Source organism: Mytilus trossulus, chromosome 3 (assembly GCF_036588685.1).
Source record: "Mytilus trossulus isolate FHL-02 chromosome 3, PNRI_Mtr1.1.1.hap1, whole genome shotgun sequence".
Lineage (NCBI taxonomy): Eukaryota > Metazoa > Mollusca > Bivalvia > Mytilida > Mytilidae > Mytilus > Mytilus trossulus.
Window position 1 is genome coordinate 62796379 of NC_086375.1, and position 21302 is coordinate 62817680.

The following is a 21302-nucleotide window of genomic DNA, read 5'->3' on the forward strand; positions in this document are numbered from 1 at the left end:
AGAATATATCGCTACTTTACAGAAGAAGTGGATTTCTCGATTCGCACCCTCCAAAGACTAAATTAACAAATATATTTTGTAATAAAATTGGAATTAATTCAACTTCGTGTGTTATTTATCCAAAGCAATCTAAATCATGATAAGAAGTGCAACAATTCTCCAATGATAAAATGACTACAAAGGTCTTAATTGATTTCTGCACCGGTAGTCATAGTGGACACTGTGCTAAAGAATCATCATATTTTTTTGTAGTGAATAGGTGAAGTGTTATTAATTACATAATTAACCTTGAAGATTAATAAAAATGTAAACATTGAACTGTATCGATAATTACACCATTAATAAAAAAATAACCCATTATAATCACGTGATTTAAACCATATTTTAAAGGATATCGTTTTACACCTGTAACTATTTCTTTCCGTGTGGTTTATAATACATGATATGTGACAGATTGCACACAATGACATGGACAACATTGATATTATTAATAACATTAATGGGTAAGTCCTGATGCACTTCATTTAAACATTTTTATACGGAAATTTTATTTTTTTCTGATCGAATAATTTTATTGATCACGATTATTTACTTTTTTTTTAGACAGTTTTACTTGTTTCGTTTATACTTTTTTTGGCTGTCATGTTTCTCTTTATGTATTGGAAAAAGTTACGGCGAAAGACTCCAACTCTTGCACCCCCCAAAAAAAACAACGTTAGAATATTTCACAGGCTTTCCTTTTCTTCAAATCTTGTGCATAAGTTTAAAGTTTTTGAAGTGTTACCTTATCGTTTTTTGTTGTTCTTTTGGAGAACTGTTTGATTATTTAACATCACAACTTATACCACGAATCTACCTTAAACAAAGTTTGAAAACATTTGAACGAAATACAGCAACGTTTTGTAACTTTTCCGATTGATATTCTAAATAAATATATCGCCTTTGGGCTTTCAAAGCGTAGAAAAATACTATTGAATTGAAACATTTTTTTTTAAACGGATGGGAGATTTCTGATTAGCACATAAGTTTACATAAGTATTACAGAAGTAACGAAACATTCCGAAAGCCATTATACAATCTCTTTTTTTGCAATGTTTATGATTGTATACTTTTGTCACCAGTATGAGGCATTGAAGTAAAGATGAATACCCAGGATAAACTATTGTAAATATGTTTTTCATCTGTAGATTTGTTTCTTTTGAAACTTACAATCTGTTACATTAAGCACTAAATTTTGTGAATATTATAATTAAAAACTAGATGATTAAATTCTAGTAACAAAGTAAATCAATTTAATGAAAACCGTTAGAAAGCAAAAACTGTAAACAGATTTGTTCATCCGTTTATTCATCACTTAACTTACCATATCTGTGACCAATCATCCTTTTAATCATAGTCAATCAAGCTCATTTCATTTTATTTTTGTCAATTCTTTTTTATTCAATTGAATATTTGTGCAGATATTTCGATACATAATGAATAAACAAGTCCGTTTACTGTGTTAGGAATATATATATATATATATATATCAGCAGGGTTAAAGAACATCAGTTGTATGACCTGTTAGTCAAATGTGTTTTGTTTAAATATACTTTTTCACTTTTTTGGTCTTCTGGAAAATGTTGTTTGTGCTGTTTTTAGACCCTTTTACAACGAAATTTGTTTTACATGCACACGTATAAAAAATGCGGTTTTTATCCAACGCAATCATAGGTTTGAACGTAGTTTCAATTTAGACTTGTTTATATATATATATACAACTCGTCTAAACATCAACCCAACAATGTTAGATCTGTAAATTTGCTTTCGCAAATTTTTGGTTCTTCCCTCGCCGGGATTCGAACCCATGCTACTGTGATATCGTGACACCAAATCGCCTGCACTGCAGCCGTCCCGCTAGACCACACGACCACCTGGGCTCTCAAAAAAAAGAGCTTTCGGTGGCCATATGTTACCTTTCCACGTCAGTTTTAATCTAGCGGCGTACTACAGTACATGATATATAAGGCATGAAGATATATATATATATATAAAGACTGAATAAAAAGATATCTTTCTAATGAAATATCCAACTCTAAGATATCTTTGTTAGACACAACTACATCTATAAAGGACGGTGTCATATCAACAGACCTCTACTGTAAACCTACAGATAAACATCAGTACCTTTCTCCCCAAAGCTGTCATCCCAAACACTGTAAAAAAAGTATCCCGTACAGTCAAGCTCTCAGAGTAAAGCGGATTTGCTGCTCTGAGGAGGCTGTCACTCAGCAGTTACAGGAACTTCGCGGATTTTTAATCAAACGAGGTTATAAGAAATGGGACATAGATAAGGGGTTTGCGCGTGCTAACAATAACAGCCGCAATGACCTGTTACAGTACAAAAAGAATAGGCGCAGCAAAATAGTTCCATTTGTTTTAACATACAATCCCGCCTTTACTAACCTTTCACGTTTGATCTGTGCCAATTAGCAAAGTATTGCCAATCACCCAAAATCTTTCCCGATCCTCCTGTCTTAGCTTTTCGGAGACCAGCAAGTCTAAAAGACTTATTTGTGAAAGCTGCCGTCTCCTCTAATAAAAGCTGTTCAACTACAGGATGGTGCAAGTCGTGCGGTAACAAACGATGTCTGACTTGCCAACAAATACTGAATACTCAAACATTTACTTGTCACTCAACTGGGTCTGTGTACACAATTTTTGTAATGTAACTTGCAAAACCCAGAATGTTGTGTACATTCTACAGTGTCGATGTGGCCTGCAGTATGTTTGCGAGACAGAACAGCCATTCAACAAACGCATGAATAGTCATCGTAGTGACTACACCTGCAAGCCCGACCTCCCCGTAAGTCGTCATTTAAGATCACATGGGCACGCCCAAGCTGATCTTAAAAAACTTACCATCACTATCATAGATCACAACGAGGATTGGTCAAAGAGCGACAGACTTGCTCGGGAAAGTTTTTGGATAACAAAGCTCAGGACAGTTTCCCCAAAGGGAATAATGAAAAAACATAAAAGAGTCACTCATTTTCCCTACCATCACTAATTTCCTGCCATTACTTGTGTCCAGTAACTCCGGCTTCCGTACTGGACTCTTAAACTTCGCAGAAATTTTTTAATTATACTAGTTTTGATAACAGTTGGCAAGGATGTGTAAGTACGTAGTCACGTTCTTATATTATTTTGAATTGAGCGTCACTGATGAGTCTTATGTAGACGAAAACGCGCGTCTGGCGTACTAAATTATAATCCTGGTACCTTTGATAACTATTTACACCACTGGGTCGATGCCACTGCTGGTGGACGTTTCGTCCCCGAGGGTATCACCAGCCCAGTAGTCAACACTTCGGTGTTGACATGAATATCAATAATGTGGTCATTTTTATAAATTTCCTGTTAGTAAAACTTTGAATTTTTTGAAAAACTAAGGATTTTCTTATCCCAGGCATAGATTACCTTAGTCGTATTTGGCACAACTTTTTGGAATTTTGGTTCCTCAATGCTCTTCAACTTTGTACTTGTTTGGTTTTATATTATTTTGATTTGAGCGTCACTGATGAGTCTAATGTAGACGAAACGCGCGTCTGGCGTACTAAATTATAATCCTGGTACCTTTGAGAACTATTACTTAATCTTAGTAAAAATTTATTACTCATTTTTCTTATCATCAATTTTCTGTTGCAGTCTCTGTTGCAATTGCTCTACCGTTGTCATATTTCAAATATCATACCAGTTTAGATCGGTCAGGACTGTTTATTGGGACTGTATTTCCACGCAGTTGTTTAACATCTCAACTGTCACCTCTTTGGAAATTTAGAGTTGTACCAGTTCACGTCGTTATTAACTATTTTTATTTAGGGATATTTTTGTAGTCTTTGCGGTGTGTTTGGAAATTTTATAATTGTTCCAGCGTTCGCTTAAATTGTATAAATTTCAAGATTTTGATAGAGTCTCAATTTGAATTGACATGATCCATTTGTCATCGTGCAATTACCGAGGAAGGATATCTGTTATTCAAAATATCTAACGTATTGTTCGTTTTATTGTGTTTTTGGTGATGTTGTACCCTTTTAGACTTATATATATATATTTAACTTTACTGAAGATAACAAGAATTAAGAAAATTATAAAACAACACAAAAAACCTGCTCCAACTTCCAATACCTTACTTGCTCTGACAAAAAGTAAGTAAGACAGAGACAATCAGGACAACATCTGGTTAGACATCCTTATAAAAAATAAGTAAAAGTTGTATGATTGCTAATGAGATAACTATCCACCAGAGTTCCTATGAAGTGAATGTAACTAAACTATGGGCAACCGTTCGGCCTTCAGCAATACGAAAAACAGCTACCTGACGGCACATTTTTTTTTTACGAAAATCAAGCATGACAAATTTGAACTAACGAAAACCAAGGAAAAGCAGGCTCCTGACTTTGAGTAGAAACTCTCTGAGGGTTATGCATGTTAATGAGTGCTTAACCCTCCAGATAATCTGGAACAGTGGTGTAACTACCCAACATATAAAGAACAAAGTCAGTAGTTTGATACGACGTATGGAAAACAACTTTATCATAAAAAACATTAGACATAAGACACCAACATAAGATTTCTCTTAGTTACTGAAAGCAAGTCCAAGGGAAATTAATACTATTAAATACGTCATTTTATCCCAGACTAATTAATCAGTACACATTGAACGGATTTAATGTAAAATGTATACAATCTGTTTCTTCTGAACGTTTTTAAACTTGCTTTTGAAAAATATTTGGTACCAATGTATTTAACATGCCAAGACAGTAATAACATCAAGTCCTAGACGTTTACTGATTGACTTTGATGTGTCTATTTTTTTCCTACATTGTTGATACCATTCCGAATCTCTGTACGAATGCAACCAGTGATCCTTATAATTATGTTTGCTTCTTTTTTCTATTTTGGTGTATTGACTCGTGTATGTTAACAACAACCTTCTTTATTTCAATATTCAATGAAAAAAAAACGGAAATATTTTGTTGTGCCTCTTTAAAATAATTCGTTCCGCGATTATTCCCTTGTCTTTTGGTATCGCGCTGATTAAACATAATTGTTATCATTAATTTAATTTGAAAAGTATTTTGAAGGCGGAAATAGCATATCGCAAAAAATAATTATGAGTTCAAAGGTTTCTGTTCGAGTAAGAACGGACGTACGGTGCTATATTAATTTCAATTAAAAATATGTGATCAATATAGTATTTGTTTTCGAGAAAAAGCAAATAACTGTCTTTTCAATCTAAATGCTTTACATGATAATTATTGATAGGCTTTTGTTTTACTATGAATATATTGTATTTACTCAATACATAAGTAAATATCTTTTATTAACTTTAATAATAATTCTTCTACTCATTATGGGTCAATAATCTAACCTATTAATATATTTTGCTCAAAGAAAGACAACACAATTTATTTCTACATGAATCTATCGAGTCCTGGAAATGTTGGAAAGATACCAACAATATCTTACAGAGAAACATTACATAATATTTGCAAGTCAACGATAAATCTTACGGGGCGATCAACCTTGTTGTTTATGCAAATTTCATTTGTACATATTTTGAAATTATTTGCCGTAATGTGTATCTGGTTCAATACAAAACTCAGCATATTGTCTTGATAATATATAACATACAGAAAATTGAATAAGAAATTAAATTTATGCACGTTAACTCCGAGAATAATAATTAGCCATGCACTTAAATAGTACCGTTAAATGTGCTTTTTCAGAACAAATCGAATTTCCATATTACTCTCAGAAATTAAAGAATGAGGGGGGAACTACAATGTACAATGTACTGCTTTCAAAAAAATATCCTATATACACCACTAATACACTTACATAGCTATTTTACAAAATAAATTGCCTCTTCTTTACAGCTTTTCACCTTTGCTAAGGTGTTTTGTTGTTGTTGTTACTGTGTAGCAATTTAGTGCTGTTTAAGTTATTACACGTCTTTTTTGTGTGAACTTATTTTTTTTAATTTATCATTGAATGTGTATGTATTGATTTGCTTTATAGAATAGCTTTAGTACATTATACCAAATCTTCTTTTTTATATTAGTATACATTATTTTTTTTTCATGTCAATAGATATATATTTGGCTGCTGCTCAAGACAAAGGCAATTGTAAGTAATATGGCATAGAGCTTTTTCAGATCTATAATTCTTTGCATATATATTTCCCAAAACCTCTGTTTGGTAACAAGTAATAATATGACAGATCTTATTTACCAATAACATACTAATATTAACACATATGATTACAATAGAATGTCTCTCAAATTCAAATGAATATATGAAGATATGAAATTGAACTCCCAGTTTTAAAAGATATAAATTCGAGCAAATATACAAAATTTCGACCTCATTTTACTCAAAAAGTAGTAAATGAAGGTATATTTTTTATTACATATTTGATTTAATCAGGTAGAAAATAGCCTATATGCAAATGTTCATGAACTTGTAAATACATGATCAAAACTGTATCGTATGCCCTTAAGATTATAGCACAATGTTGACTGCTGACATTTTACTTCGAGGTTTCGCTAGCTATAAAACGAGGTTTATATACCATTTTCTACATAGGTTAATGTCTGTACCAAGTCAGAAATGCCATTCGTTTGATTTATTGGAGCTTTTGATAAGGGACTTTCCGTTTTGAATTGTTCTTCCAGTCCGGTATTTTTTTTCATTTTACTTTTCCCGTTGACTAATGAATGCATATAGGCGAGCTTTTGTTTTAGGCTCACATACACTAACCTTTATCCAATACAGCCCGTAACAGAGAAGTGATCGAATTGGCGTTTCTTTGCCGTCAAAATTAGCTACGTTATCGACAAACTTAATTAAGGGCATACGATACAGTTTTGATCCTGTTTTTACAAGTTCATTAAAATTTGCATATAGGCTGTTATTTACCTGATTAAATCAAATATGTAATAAAAAATATACCTTCATGTGCTACTTTTTGAGTAAAATGAGGTCGAAATTTTGTATATTTGCTCAAAATTCAGATTTGGGGCCGTAATTTATTTTTCGAAAGAAAGACATAACTTTTTTGTTATAAAAGATAAACACAAATTGTTTTTTTTGTTAAATAATCGGTAATTTCTGTATTTCATAAGTATTCTAAAAAAAATATGCATTTTTTTTCAGAAATAACTCATATTTATCAAATGTTCGTGAATTGAGGAAAAAACTCATGTTTTGCTGCATGTTTATCAAAATTAAAAAAAAATCCTCTATTTACAGTTTTATAAGATTTGGGTCACATAATCTCCCTGCAAAATGAAACAAATTGCCGTTTTGAAAAATAGGGGTCGATGAACTCGTTTTCAAATTAATTTAGTTTGATTGATAAAAATCAGACGAAAAATGCATCTTTTCCCGATATGTCACAGTTTGACGTCGCGAAAATAACATTTTACGTTAGTAACGTCATTACCTCCCCTGTAACTGTATTTAAGTAGTGAACGAACTATTGGTAACTTAACGTTAAAAAGATTGACAATGCTGACAAACTTTCATGTGTCGATAATCAAGTTTAATACCGATAATATTGAAAATAATTCTAATAATATGAAACAAAATATGTCTATGCACTATTTCGATTGGGCGAAAAGTAGTCATTTCTTCAAAGTCAGAACAGAAAAAAAAGGTTTATGGAAGGACGTCTTGATAGTATTATTTCCTTTACAACTTTACCCAAAACTAAAAGAAATATACTGGTAAACAATTAAAAAAGTGTTTGATAGGAATGAAGTCCTTTATTTTTTCGGACTACAATGTGTACTGTATGTGTGATGGATTTGAATTCAATCAATAACTTTGAAATGTTTTCTCATATGTATACACAAAAGGGAGGACATGTATTTGTACTTCTGTTAGAATATGTCTTCGTCCGTTTCACATGCCAAACTTTTTTTCTAGTACAGTTTAAACGGGAAAATTTGGTTGAGATTTTTTTTTAATATGACAAAATAACCGGTGACAAAATAACGAGCAAAACTATTTCTTGCAATGGCATACACAGAGAACATTTTTTTAAGTAAAAATCAGTAAAAAAAAATCTCCAAAATATACCATGGTCAGGACCTGACAGTTTTTAGCAGTGTACAAATATAAATCGTCCGGAAAACTGCGCTTGCTGTCATTTTGATGGACCATGCAACATTTCACCTATAATTACCCATAAACAACATAGGTTCTCAATTACTACAGGGAAAACATTTGCCTTTGACTTTAAAACATGTAGGGGAAACGAAATTCCTAACCCTTCACTTATAATATTCCGTATTTCTAATTTTTTGTTCGATAACGTAAATTATACGACTTTTTTTTATGACTACGTGAACTTGTGCCATTTATTTTTGCTGGTCTTTAGGAAAACAATTTACAATTGCGCAGTGAACGGAGGCACTTATACATAACCTTATAATTCTGTTTGGAAACAAAAATAAATTCCCAATATATAAATATACATGGATTATATGTCGTGTACATGATTGGATTTTGTAGATATAACTACCGCACAGAAAAAAGTATCATGGATTTCGAGGCTTTCATATTTAAGGTTTTGAATTCTACCCTTGTTGAAAACCTGTGGAGTTCTCTACAGTTCCTTAAAACATCAATTATTTTTTTGTAAATTGGGTGCCGTCTCCCTGAACATGCTAACACTTAAGTCATATCTTTTCATTTTCATATTTTCTTCCCTGTTTGTCTCTGTTGTCTTGATTGTTGGAACAATTAGTGGTCTCTTACAATATTTACGAAAACTTTCTGAGAATTATGAATATTTCTTCTCTGTCAGATATGGATCATTACCAATGATAAAATGAAATGCCGTACATCACATCTTTTAGAGGTTTAAATTTCAAGTATTCGTCAAGAACTTAAGATAAAGAGCAATTTTGTCTTTAACATTTGAAATGTTAAAGGGTATATTTGTATTTTTTGCTTCGATTTGTAAGAAATTTATTTCATTTTTTTCTGTGACAAAGTACAAGCATAACCGTGCGGTTACCTATAGTTGTTAATGTTTGTGTCATTTATGTCTTTTTGTGGATAGTTGTCTCATTGGCAATAATACCACATCTTCTTTTTTATATGTCGGTATTGCAACAATGTATGTTTGACATACTCCCGGGGACATAATAAACAGATAGGTATGAAAAAGAAAAGATATGGAGTATTCTATATCAGACGAAAGAAAAACTATCACAGTGTTGAATCCCATAAATATTCACAGTGCAAGCAGTGTATAATAAATAATCAATGAATTCTAAAATTAATTGAACCTGGATACAGTGATGCATATAATTCTTTATAACAACTTTCAAAGAACAATGTATAAACTGTATAGCATGTACAGTGTAATTCGTACTTGTTGTATGTAAACGTAAGCTATATTTGCCTTTTCATGGAAACGAAAGTAAAGAGATTATAGACGATATACAGAAAAAACATTCGACTAAAACAATGAAAATTTACACCCTAGACATGAAATATTTTGTCGATGAAGAAAGTTAAATTATGTCACTTCTGAAATAAGTTTGTCGATGACGTAACTTATTCTGACGGTAAAGAAACGCGAATTCGATCACTACTCTGTTACGGGCTGTATCTATATGAGCAGGCGTTTGGTTTAAGGTCACTAACTTTTATCCAATATCTATATGAGCAATTCGAAACTGATTTAATGAAGATCCAGTTATTTCGTCTCTCTGTTCGTTCCATCATTTTTTTTTTGTAATACAAGTGCCCATTTAACACATACTCTGACTGTCAATATTGCTTGACCCCTTCGTGATTTCTTGCAATTTTTGAAAACTCATGACCTCATTTTAAAAATCATTGTTTTGTTAACCAAAAGGTCAAAAACACTTTTTCTGGTAAAGATAGAATTTGGACAATTTTTAAGTACTCACCATATACCATTCTGAGTGACGCAAATTTTCATGGTAAATACACATTGATTAACTTCCTTTGGATAATACTAAAGCTTTAAGCACTTATTACATCATCTAACTGAGAACTGACCTAACTATAACAGTAACAGGACGTTAGTTTATTAGCGGGATATCTTGTGGATTATTATTTACTGAGTTGTCATACGGAACTGGGGTTTTGGCATGAATAATCTTGCTTCACTTGTTTTTAATTCTATATTTTTAATGCAATGTTTTTTAATCTGCTGATTTAGATTAAAAGGAAAAATAAGGGGAGAGAGAAGATCGCACAATTAAGTTAGTTAAGCTGCCACATTCAATGTATGTGCCTTTCCCATATCAGGAACCTCGCAGATGTTATTAGTTACATAATGTGCTATTTACCTAATACGATATGTATGGGTTTAGCAAATTCCATATTGGGTCTATTCCGTCACTAGCACACTATGTAACGAATATATCTTACCGACTATCTTAACATGAGATATTTAGACTAGTGACCTATCAAAATGAGCAATTCTTCAATACCATTAGCATTAAAAGAAACTACTTCCTTTGGTCATTAAAGAACAAATGCCAACAATAACAACTTGTTAGCTTTAAGTGTGTTATTGAATTTATTTGAATCTTTCATCAACAATTTCTTCGTCTGTTGAAAAATTTAAGATTTTTTTCTCAGTACGGTTTTGTTTTTCACAAACAGACGTAACAACACTACTAACAGTGAATTAAAACAAGCCCCGCCTATTAATATAGTATGGAATATACACTGTCTCCACGTGGTTGCTTTTAACCAATTATCTTCCTAGAAATGTATAGGAGGTATGATAATGTTACATGTCAGATCTTTTATATTTTCGTTGTTTAGAGAATAGGTTGTTAATATCTTTAATATTTTTGTTAAATTTATCAACAATATTTATAGACTTTGGACGATTTAGAGCTTGTCTATTGTTTTAAGACTATGTTTCCGTCTCGACTCTTATGGTTGTTTTTGTCAAAAATGACGCATTCTCTTAACTCTATTCATATTTCTACTTCAAAGTATTATATGGTGTAATCAGATTCAGGTATTTTAACCTACATATCATGAACTATAATGTTTTCCCTTTTACTGTCATGTAAACATCGATTAGACGTAGCGAATTATATATATTTTCATGGTTACTGCATGCACGTTTCTGAAATCTCGAATATTAACTCTTGAGATAAAATATAGCATCGTAAAATTGTCCAATTCTGTCTAATAGTTATTCACATAGTGCTTCTACTCCCAGTTCAGCTTTTTGTTAACTACGAAATATTACCCGATTAATGACATATGTTATTATTAAGAAACTAAGGTTTTAACTCCCTCAGGCAAAGTTGGCCTTAGATGAATTTGGCTATTTATATTTTAGGAATTTTTTACATATAGCTTTTTTCGGATTTATATCTTCGGATTTCAAATGTTTGGCTTTGATCGTTCATGATGAAGGTAAATCCAGAAAAGCGCCTCGGACGCAAGTAATTATTAAACGTGTTGTATTCAATTTGTTTACTTTAAATAGTTTCCAACCGTAGATATACTGCCTTTTAAAATCGGGTATATATGATAACGCAATAGATAAGTATTCCATTATTGGTATGACACAATTTATGCTTATTTTTTACAAAACATCGTCTAAATGTGAGACAACTTTACGACAGACGCTCTCCAACGATAACTTGTGGTAATACAGGGTCATCACCATAATTAATATAACTCAATTTAGCCCAACAACGTAGGGTCTTCCCTAAACGGGATTGCAACACCTGCATCTGGGACATTGTGGCACCTCTTCCAGCGCCCTGGAACACTCTAACAACTAGAATGTATACAAATATAGCTTTTGTATAGTCGAGTAATGCCTTCTTCGTCGGCGTTAGCCAGGGTTGTACCCACAGTACATGATGTATAGTGGCAAGTACTTAATAGATGGTATAGATTGCAGATAAGCTGTTGTCATAAAGGATGATAATTTTACAAACCATGCCGTCACATCAAATTTGAATTTCAATTAATATATAGTCTCAAAATGTTTTAAGTCAGGAATATGACAGTTGTTGTCCATTGGTTCGATGTGTCTTATCGTTTGATTTTGCCATTTGATTAGTGACTTTCCGTTTTGAATTTTCCTCGGAGTTTAGTATTTTTGTGATTCTACTTTTTATGATACATTGTTCAGTGTGAATTTTGTTAAAAAATATTAATGTCTATATATATATATATTAGACCCACACTTAAAATTCGAAGCAATCAATATCATAACAATCAAAACATCGACATTATTTTCAAAGTGTTTCTTACAGCAGCTAACGCAGCCATAGGAGCTAAAGGTGTAGGACCAACTAAACCGGTATACAGTACATTACTAGAATCATCACTTAGGAGTGAACTGTTCACGGATTATGAAGTTTTACAGAGACCTCGCGAGAACGTCAAAATATCAATCAGTTTAACCATTCTAACTGTCAACGATCTGGTAAATATATACTTAAACTGTCTATTAATACAAAGCACTAAAGAAACTAATAAATGTTACAATAAAAGAGCTACACATTTGTAAAAGCCTAAAATAAAGCTTTGAACTTTACCGAAACTTTTAACAATACAATAGGTTATGTCAACAATTATTGCTTATACATGTATATATGTATTTAATTTATTTTGTTTACATTATTATAAAAGCTTACATTTTAGTAACATTACTTCATTAACTTACTTGACATCGTCATTATTTACAAGTCTTAAACGAGTAATAATGTTTGACTATAAATGAAATACCGTTATCTGTTGAAACCGATATGCAAGCTTCTGCAATAGCCGATATTGTTTTCTTTATTTGTAGAATATTAAAGACCAATCCCTATCAATATCAGGATACCTTACTGTTGTAAGTATTTATAAGCGCCTTTCATTTGTTCATTCCAAATATTCAACATGATATAGCAGTAAATGATTTTAATATTAAAACTTTGTTATTCAAGAAGGCAATTTTCGGTACTTTGATTGAAATAAAAATTAAATATATATTTCAGTGATTTGTATATAGATTAAACAAAATTTTAATGTTTAGACAAGATAAAATGAACAATTTGAATCCGTATTTTTAATGTTTATTATATCCAACACTAACGGAACACGCAAAGTGTGTCAAACTTACCAAACACATTACAGGTAATTTCCTAAAGCAAGTAGAGCAAGACTTTAGTTAGCTTGCTTGCTTTGTTTTTATATTGTACAATCATAAGGATAACACCAAATTTAATTCAAATATTATATATACTGATTAAACTACGCCTATATATATTGTTTAAAGATGTAAATTTATTTTTACAAAGCTTGTAAAGACAGTTATACAAACAAAGCAAGCAAGCCAACCAAAGTTTTCCTTTACATGCATTAGGAAATTAGCTGTAACGATTTCTATATATTTCCAATGAATAGTACGATTCCTCGAGCACGACTGGATAACATTTAGACATGATCAGATTTATTACTATTTTAAGCGTTATAAAAAAGAAGATGTGGTATGATTTCCAACGAGACAACTCTCCACAAGACACAAAATGACACAGAAATTTACAACTATAAGTCACCGTATGGCCTTCAATAATGAGCATAGGCCCATACCGCATAGTCATCTATAAAAGGTCCAGAAATGACAAATGTAAAACAATTCAAACGAGAAAACTTACGGCCTTATTTATGTAAGAAAATTAACGAAAAGCAACCATGCAACACATCAACACTGAATTACAGTCTCCTGATTTGGGAAGGCTTACGCTTACAGAATGTGGCGGGGTTAAACATGATAGCGGGATTTCAACCCTCCCTCTAACATGGGACAGTTGTGTAACAGTACAAAATAAGAACAATTTATAAAAATCAGTTGAAAAAGGCTTAACTCATCAGAGGATACGCATAGAGATACATCTAACAAAAATACAGAGTGGACGTGGCCGGGTACTTGTTTATCCCAACAACCAAGAAAAAAAACCAACACTTTTAAAGTACTTTTCTGAGAGTACTCGCAGTTACTGACAGCTAGTTCAAAGCCACCAACAACTTATATAAAAAATCATGCATCTAAGACTATTTTCAAAATAAATACTCTATGTTATATTTCCTTTAACTTGTAGTTTACAATTTTCGTGTATTTGTCAAGAAGATATGAAATGTTAGGTTTTTTTTGCGATTTTAAGGGTTGGCAAGATTCCAGATTAGACTGGTCAGACAGTTCCATTACCTCACAAGACTATTCCAATGTAAAGTTCCTCTTCAGTACAGAAGAATATGTTTGGAGACCCGCACTTATCATAGAAAACTCGTAAGTATAATTAAAACACGCTAATGTATTTGATACTGCAAGATTAAGGGAAATGTTAAGACTTCCCATTTTAAGTGTCAAAATACATGATACAAGTACAAAACGAAAGGCGATATATACTTTATCAATTATCAAACGTGTAACTTGTAGAAGACACCGTCAAAATAAAGCAAAACTCGCACTAAGGAATTGATTTTGTTTTCTGTTTTCTATCTTTGTTAGAAGGAGTCAGTGTCAAGATCAGAAGAGATAACAAGTATCTTAATTAATCAATATGAAACGTCAAATGTGAACAGTGTTGTATATGTCATGAAAAGTTGAATATGATAAATGTTGATTAAAAGTCTTTGAGACACATTATAACGAACAAACAAAAACAAAAATAAAACACTCCTAAACCGTGATTTTTTCTTAGAAAATTATATTTCCGTAGTGTACAAAAAAAGTCTATCAATGTTTAAATTGCCATGATTTTAAACAACCTTTGATAAAAGCGAAGATGGAAGTGGGTGAAAAATCACCATCATGCACTATTCCTATAAATGTATAAACAATCTTTAAAAAAAAAAAAAAAAAAAAAATACAAATAAAAAAATATGGCAGCAGAAATGAAACTTTTAGATATTAAAATCATAAATTTGCCAATTTGAAAATCACTGATAGCTTATATATGTGGACAAGGAAAGACAAATGAAAATCAAATCCTAATGAAATGTTACGAATATGTGTAAATTAAAATTGCAGAGTTAAGGACATAGGCATTATCAATGATAAATTTATTCCAATGCGAATTGTAAGTGATGGGAACATAGTCTGGAACCCATCAGGCATATACGAAGTAAGCTGTGAATCTGACATCACGTACTACCCTCTGGACACACAACAATGTACAGTAAAGATAAGTTCCTGGTCTTATACCGCCGAGGAAGTTTCATTACAATTTGGAAATGAATCTGTAGACCTCAGTTTCTATTCAGGAAATGGAGAATGGGATCTTGTTTACGCATCAAGTAGTACAGCGGGTTCCAAATCAAGAGGAGGAATTGCGTTTTCAAGTCTAACTTATTCAATCAAGCTCCAACGCCGTCCAATGTTCCACGTCATTAACACCTTATTCCCTGTTGCTTTGATGGCAGTTTTGATTGCTATGGTGTTCAAGCTGCCCGTGGATTCAGGAGAGAAAATAGGTTTCTCATTGACCGTTCTATTAGCCTATGCTGTATATCTGACCATGATTTCGGACAATATTCCAAGTACCTCTGTCAATATATGCTACCTCTGTAAGTAAAACTTATGCGGTTAACATATTAAATTACATCATATTTATAAAGTATCCTTTGTTACTTTTTCTTTTCGTAACGAAATACGAATATATGACAAGCTTTGTAGATAGTCTTGTAAATTTGCAAAAGAAAACCAAACGTGCACTATTACATCTAAACTCATTATGGAAAATGGTAAAACATTTTGTACAGTAAAATCGTTGAAGACAGCGAGGGATGGTCAATTTTTCAAATAGCATCTTTCATTTTTCACTATAAAATGCTTTTTCAATCATTTGATAGTAAATCTACTAAACAATTTTACCGGCTACCAGCAACTCGCTCAATGATAACAGTAATCAACTATTGAACATGCTTGCCGGTCAAACTAACACTACATCACATGGTTCAGATGTGGTAAAATTTTTATTATCTGAGTCAAACAATTATAACCTTACCCCAATAGATTGTTGGTCTCCTTTGAGTGTATTAAAAGACGGAAATATAATGTCACAATGACATCTCGAAATATAGTTACGCAAAAAGAATGCTAGAAACGTTATTTAAATGTATTTATCAAAATAACTGATTTTGTTTCAAACATTACTTGTGTGCCGGACACAATTTTGATCCCGATATCCATGATAGATTAACTCATCATAGATTCAAGAAATAGAATTTGTAGAATGTTGTGGCCAGATTGTTTTATCTTTTCATTTTATGACCGTACTGTTAAATCAATACGAATGAAACTGATAAATATTGTTTCCCCGAAATTTTGTTGATATTCAATATATATGCAACTACATACCATATAGGTGTATAATAATGTAATACAAATAGTGATGAAACATAGATATAGATTCATTTTACCATTTATATTCTTAATGTAAAGAGACATTGCGTAAACACAAAAACAGATACATTTTTCTTTCCTTTAGCCTATCAGAGAGTTCAACGTATTCAAGATAATATCCAATGCCATAACTACTCGCATTTAAGACAATTTAACATATGTAATATGATTTCATTTTGTAAAACTGGTTGATTATTTTGTATTTCAGCTATATACCTTGTATTTATTCTTACACTTGGAGCTACATCAGTTATCCTTACAATCATCGTTCTCAGTCTTCATTTCAAACCAACGGAAGATGAAATACCACAATGGGTTAAAAACATGACAAAAAAATATCTTCTCAGAATTGCTGGCATGCAAAGTTGTTGTAAATGTTGCGAGAATAACAAAGTAACCGAGGTTGAAGTTTTGACACAGCCAACACTAGCACATTTGAAAACAGAAAATAACGGTCACTCTCACTTTGTTGAAGCAGTCAGTTCGATGGACATCAAGTTGACCTGGGAAAAACTATCCAAAATAATGGACAAAGTGTTTTTTAACATTTACATTGCCATGATTGTCATAGTCACTGTGATGTTGTTCCTTGCAATATTTGTGAATTACTACACGTCCTAAATATGCCTCTGCTGGTGGACTGTTAGTCCGCGAGGGTATAACCAGCCCAGTAGCCATTACTCCGGTACTGGCATGAAAATACGGATTTTTTTTGTGTTATTTAAATTTGCTGTTACAAAATGCTAGAAATTAAGGAATGTATCTCCCTCATGCAAAGATTTAATTCCTTTCACGGATTTGGCTATATTTAGGACCTTTTGGATTATAGCTTTTCACCTTTTATATAAGCTTTGAATTTTAAATATTTTGGCCATATCATCACTGAAGAGACATGTATTGTAGAAATGCGCATCTGTTATTAAATTACAGTTTTAATTATATTATAATTGAAAAATCCCGACAGAACTTACGTAAATATGGATTAAATTGACATTCATCTAAAAGAAATGATAAAAAGCTATTTTCACTACATGTCCTGAAACCTAATATCTGATGTCAAACTCAGTTTACTGATAAAATGCCATTTAATTTGTTCTAAAAAAAAACCCATTACCACAGATATACCAATTGATAGTCAGACTAAGTAGTTTGAACTGTTTGTAGTGTAACTAAATAATTCAGAATGAACATAATTCTTGACCTGATATTAAAAATGTTTTTACAAGATTCTATATGTTTAAAACTGGATTTCTATTAATTTTATCAGCTCAATAGTGCAATTGTAAAATGTAAAGCGTGCTTTCAACATTTAAAAATAACCCCAACGAGCCAATTGAGATACGGCAGCTCCTATCATCCACTTGGACAATTATTGTTTTTATTGGTATGTTTTTTTGGTAGTTTGTCATTTGAAGATGTCCTAGCGAAATGTTTATGAAACTTCAAAGTGTTAAGTTAGTAGAACAAATGCATTTAAATCTACAATTTTCAAAAGGTGTGTACTCTAATTAAATAAAAGGGTGTGTTTCGTAGTTGAATAATTCTGGCTATAAGAGCATCTTGTTTCTATATACAAAAAATATTTCCCCATTTCCTAATTTATGTTATTTATTCACACATACCGTTATGATTTGTTAATGCCATAAAAAAAACCTACTTAACTGATGTCATGGATTATTGTTATTTGGATTATAATATTGATTTGTAACTTCAGCATGAACTTGCCTTTATTTTGTAGAAATACTACCTTGTTAAATCATTTATTTAATGAGGATATTTCCCTGCTTTTTTGTTGAAGTTTCACTCTTAGATTATATTTGTATATTTCAAATTGAACAAAATGTAAAACATTTTAATATTTTTATTTTCAATTCAGACGAATAGTTTTATTTAAAGTTAAACTAAAGTTTTTACTCGAATTTTGAGTAAAATATTGATAACTCATAAATACCTTGTGCTTCTTAATTGCTGCCTTCATTTCTCATTCCGTCTAATTTTATATTGGCTTTTATTTTTCCTTCAAATCGTTCAATTGCAGCAAGCCTTTAATTACTTCATGGACTGCTTTTACCAAGTTTGCTTCATATCTTGATCTTTATTGTTTACTTCAAACTAGAATATATCACAAACGTGAGGATTTAAAATTTCCAATTGTCAACTTTCCATTTCTAATCGTATAGCATATATCCATTAAGTTACGTTTTTGCATGTTTATATTATATTGATTTAAAAGGGGTTTACGTCTTACCCAAACACTGGTCCAACACAAATACGAGGAAGAATGACTGACAAAAGACATAGGTTTCGATAAGAAACTTGACCGATACGAATCTAGTAATATTACTAGAAAACTATTATGTCACGGATTTTTGTTAGCACATATTACTTATAACTAGGGATATCAAAAGTTATGAAATGTAATACTCGAGTACTCGGTCATGATACTCGCTAGTACTTGCTGAGTACTCGGATGAATCTCAAAGGTATATTTAAAAGTTTAGATTTAAGAGGGGGAGCTTTTTATTTGTTATTACCTTTCAAAAACATATTAACGAAAGGCAAACGTATTATTTCAGAACTCAAACTGTATGACTACAAAAATAACTTGATCTGTTATATGTATCGGTCCTCCTTCTTTGTGTTGCTGAAACAGTGAATTACAGACCGTCGTTTCTACTGATAACCTATCATAATTATAGCAATAACTGTCTGTGGACATTTTAATGAACCAAATAATAAACATGCCAACAAAAACGTAACTATTTGCATATAAAAGTTCGACAAAATAGACAATCTTAGCTGTCCTGTGGAGTTACGTGTAGTTTTTATATTGCAACTTGTTCATTAATTGGTCAACAATAGTAATTGAGTTTCAAGATATTACATTATTTTATATGTACATCTCATACCAATCACGTTTAATCATGCTTATTGTGCTTTTTTGTAAATTTTTGTTTGTTTTGAGATTGTACGTAAAGGCAACAGTAGTATACCGCTGTTGAGATTGTAACACATTGTAACACAGGGATGACTTCTGTAACAAATTTTTGACTATTTTACCAATTATGTTTGTTTTGTTCACGCATCATTGTAAATATAACGGAATTGTATGCGACTGTCATTCAATTGAGAGTTTAATTGCGATAAAAGCAGGTAAGAAATATGACAGTTGTTGTCCATTTGTTTGATGTGTTTTCATTCAGGAGCCTCTGGCCTTTGTTAATGTAGTATTATTTTTAATTTTAGTTTCTAGTGTATAATTTGGAGTTTAGTGTGGCGTTCATTATCACTGAACTAGTATTTATATTTGTTTAGGGACTAGCTGAAGGACGCCTCCGGGTGCGGGAATTTCTCGCTGCATTGAAGACCTGTTGGTGACCTTCTGCTTTTGTCTGCTCTATGGTCGATTGGTTGTCTCTTTGACACATTCCCCATTTCCTTTCTCAATTTTATTTATCATTTGATTTTGCCATTTGATTAGGGACTTTCCGTTTTGAATTTACCTCGGAGTTCATTATTTGTGTGATTTTGCCTTTTTTTTACACAAAAGTTTTGATTAACAAAAAAAGATAAGTTCACGGCTTTTGGTGATTTGTTGATCCGTGTACAAACACCATAAACAATGATTCTAATCAGTTGCGTGGGGTTCATCGGAGTCTTCCTCGTATTCCCACTTTTCAAAAATCATTATTCCTTCTATTCCCAGAGGCATATAACAATAGATGTTTTGATAAATAATTTGTTATTAAAACAAACAAGGTTTATTCAAAATTAAGTACAGTTTTAGTACATGGGTACTCATTTGCGTTTTGTATTTCTCCTCATATTTAGTTCCGTTGAAATATCCAATTCGTTATACTAATAAAAATGCATTAACAACGTAATAAAAACCAGCTTACATTCTGCTAGTCAGATCAACGATGGAATATGGAGCCATAGTATGGGAACCCTACAGGTAACAACATTAATAAGCCTGAAAGATACAACTTAAAGCGGCAAAATTTATCACTAGAGATTAGAAGCCAAGAGAGTACGGACGTGTCTCCTATATATTTGCCCATCCAGAACTACAAGATCTCCAGACCAGATGAACAAGCCAGAAGTAAATATTATTTGCAAAGTGATTGAGGGGCTGGTTACCGCTATTTAACTAGACGAATGACCAAAAAAGAGAAGAACGTCCGAAGAGAACAATAACTGCCAAGAATTTCGAAGAATACCACGAAACATATATTGTGGAAAAGCAAGTTAAGTATTACTCAATGTGTTTTGACTTTCCACCAAGCAAAAAACACCACAATATTTAAAATCATTCTATGAAAAAGACCGTGATCTCGCGGATTCAGCTAGATGACACTGTAGTTCGCGCATCAAGCGCAGAGAGTTTCATATCTGAAATAACGCCCAGTAAATAAATCGGCGGCGCTCTCTCAAACCGTTGTATTAAAGCCAGTACTGGTATCGACAACTGGTATTGGCAATCACACCACATCATCCTAAATCTAGATACAGAAGTACGTTTATCCTGAGACTACTATTTTTATAGCAGTACCAGCAACGTCCGTTCCTTTCGAGAGGATGTTTTCATCTGTTATAAACTGTTATAACAACTGTTATAAAAAAAGAAATTACAAATAAACAGTGTAATAATTTTTATTTTCTAAAACTTAGACAGTGCATAGAAGTGTCATTTTGACTATATAATACTTCCAAGAACAGTGCAAGAAATATGTTTATCTTTTTTTTTTTAAATACAGGTAAATCTTAGGTAAACTTTTAATTGACCTTGATTGAGATAATTAATTATTTATCAAAACATTTATTGTTATATGCATGT

The 21302-nt window shown here is 32.0% G+C and overlaps 1 protein-coding gene across 2 annotated transcripts; it reads left to right on the forward strand.

Moving 5' to 3' along the window:
• The first annotated feature begins 362 nt into the window (after window positions 1-362).
• On the forward strand, window positions 363-19648 carry LOC134712060 (acetylcholine receptor subunit beta-like). Of its 2 annotated transcripts, none has more exons than XM_063573200.1 (7): window positions 363-503; window positions 6136-6171; window positions 12327-12499; window positions 12866-12910; window positions 14223-14347; window positions 15092-15627; window positions 16674-19648. In XM_063573200.1, exons 1-7 carry the CDS (start codon window positions 440-442, stop codon window positions 17084-17086), a joined length of 1392 nt encoding a protein of 463 aa, XP_063429270.1. In that variant the 5' UTR covers window positions 363-439; the 3' UTR covers window positions 17087-19648. The 2 variants fall into 2 exon arrangements, with proteins under 2 accessions (XP_063429270.1, XP_063429271.1); XM_063573201.1 differs by having other exon boundaries at window positions 368-503; window positions 12330-12499.
• The last annotated feature ends 1654 nt before the right edge of the window (window positions 19649-21302 follow it).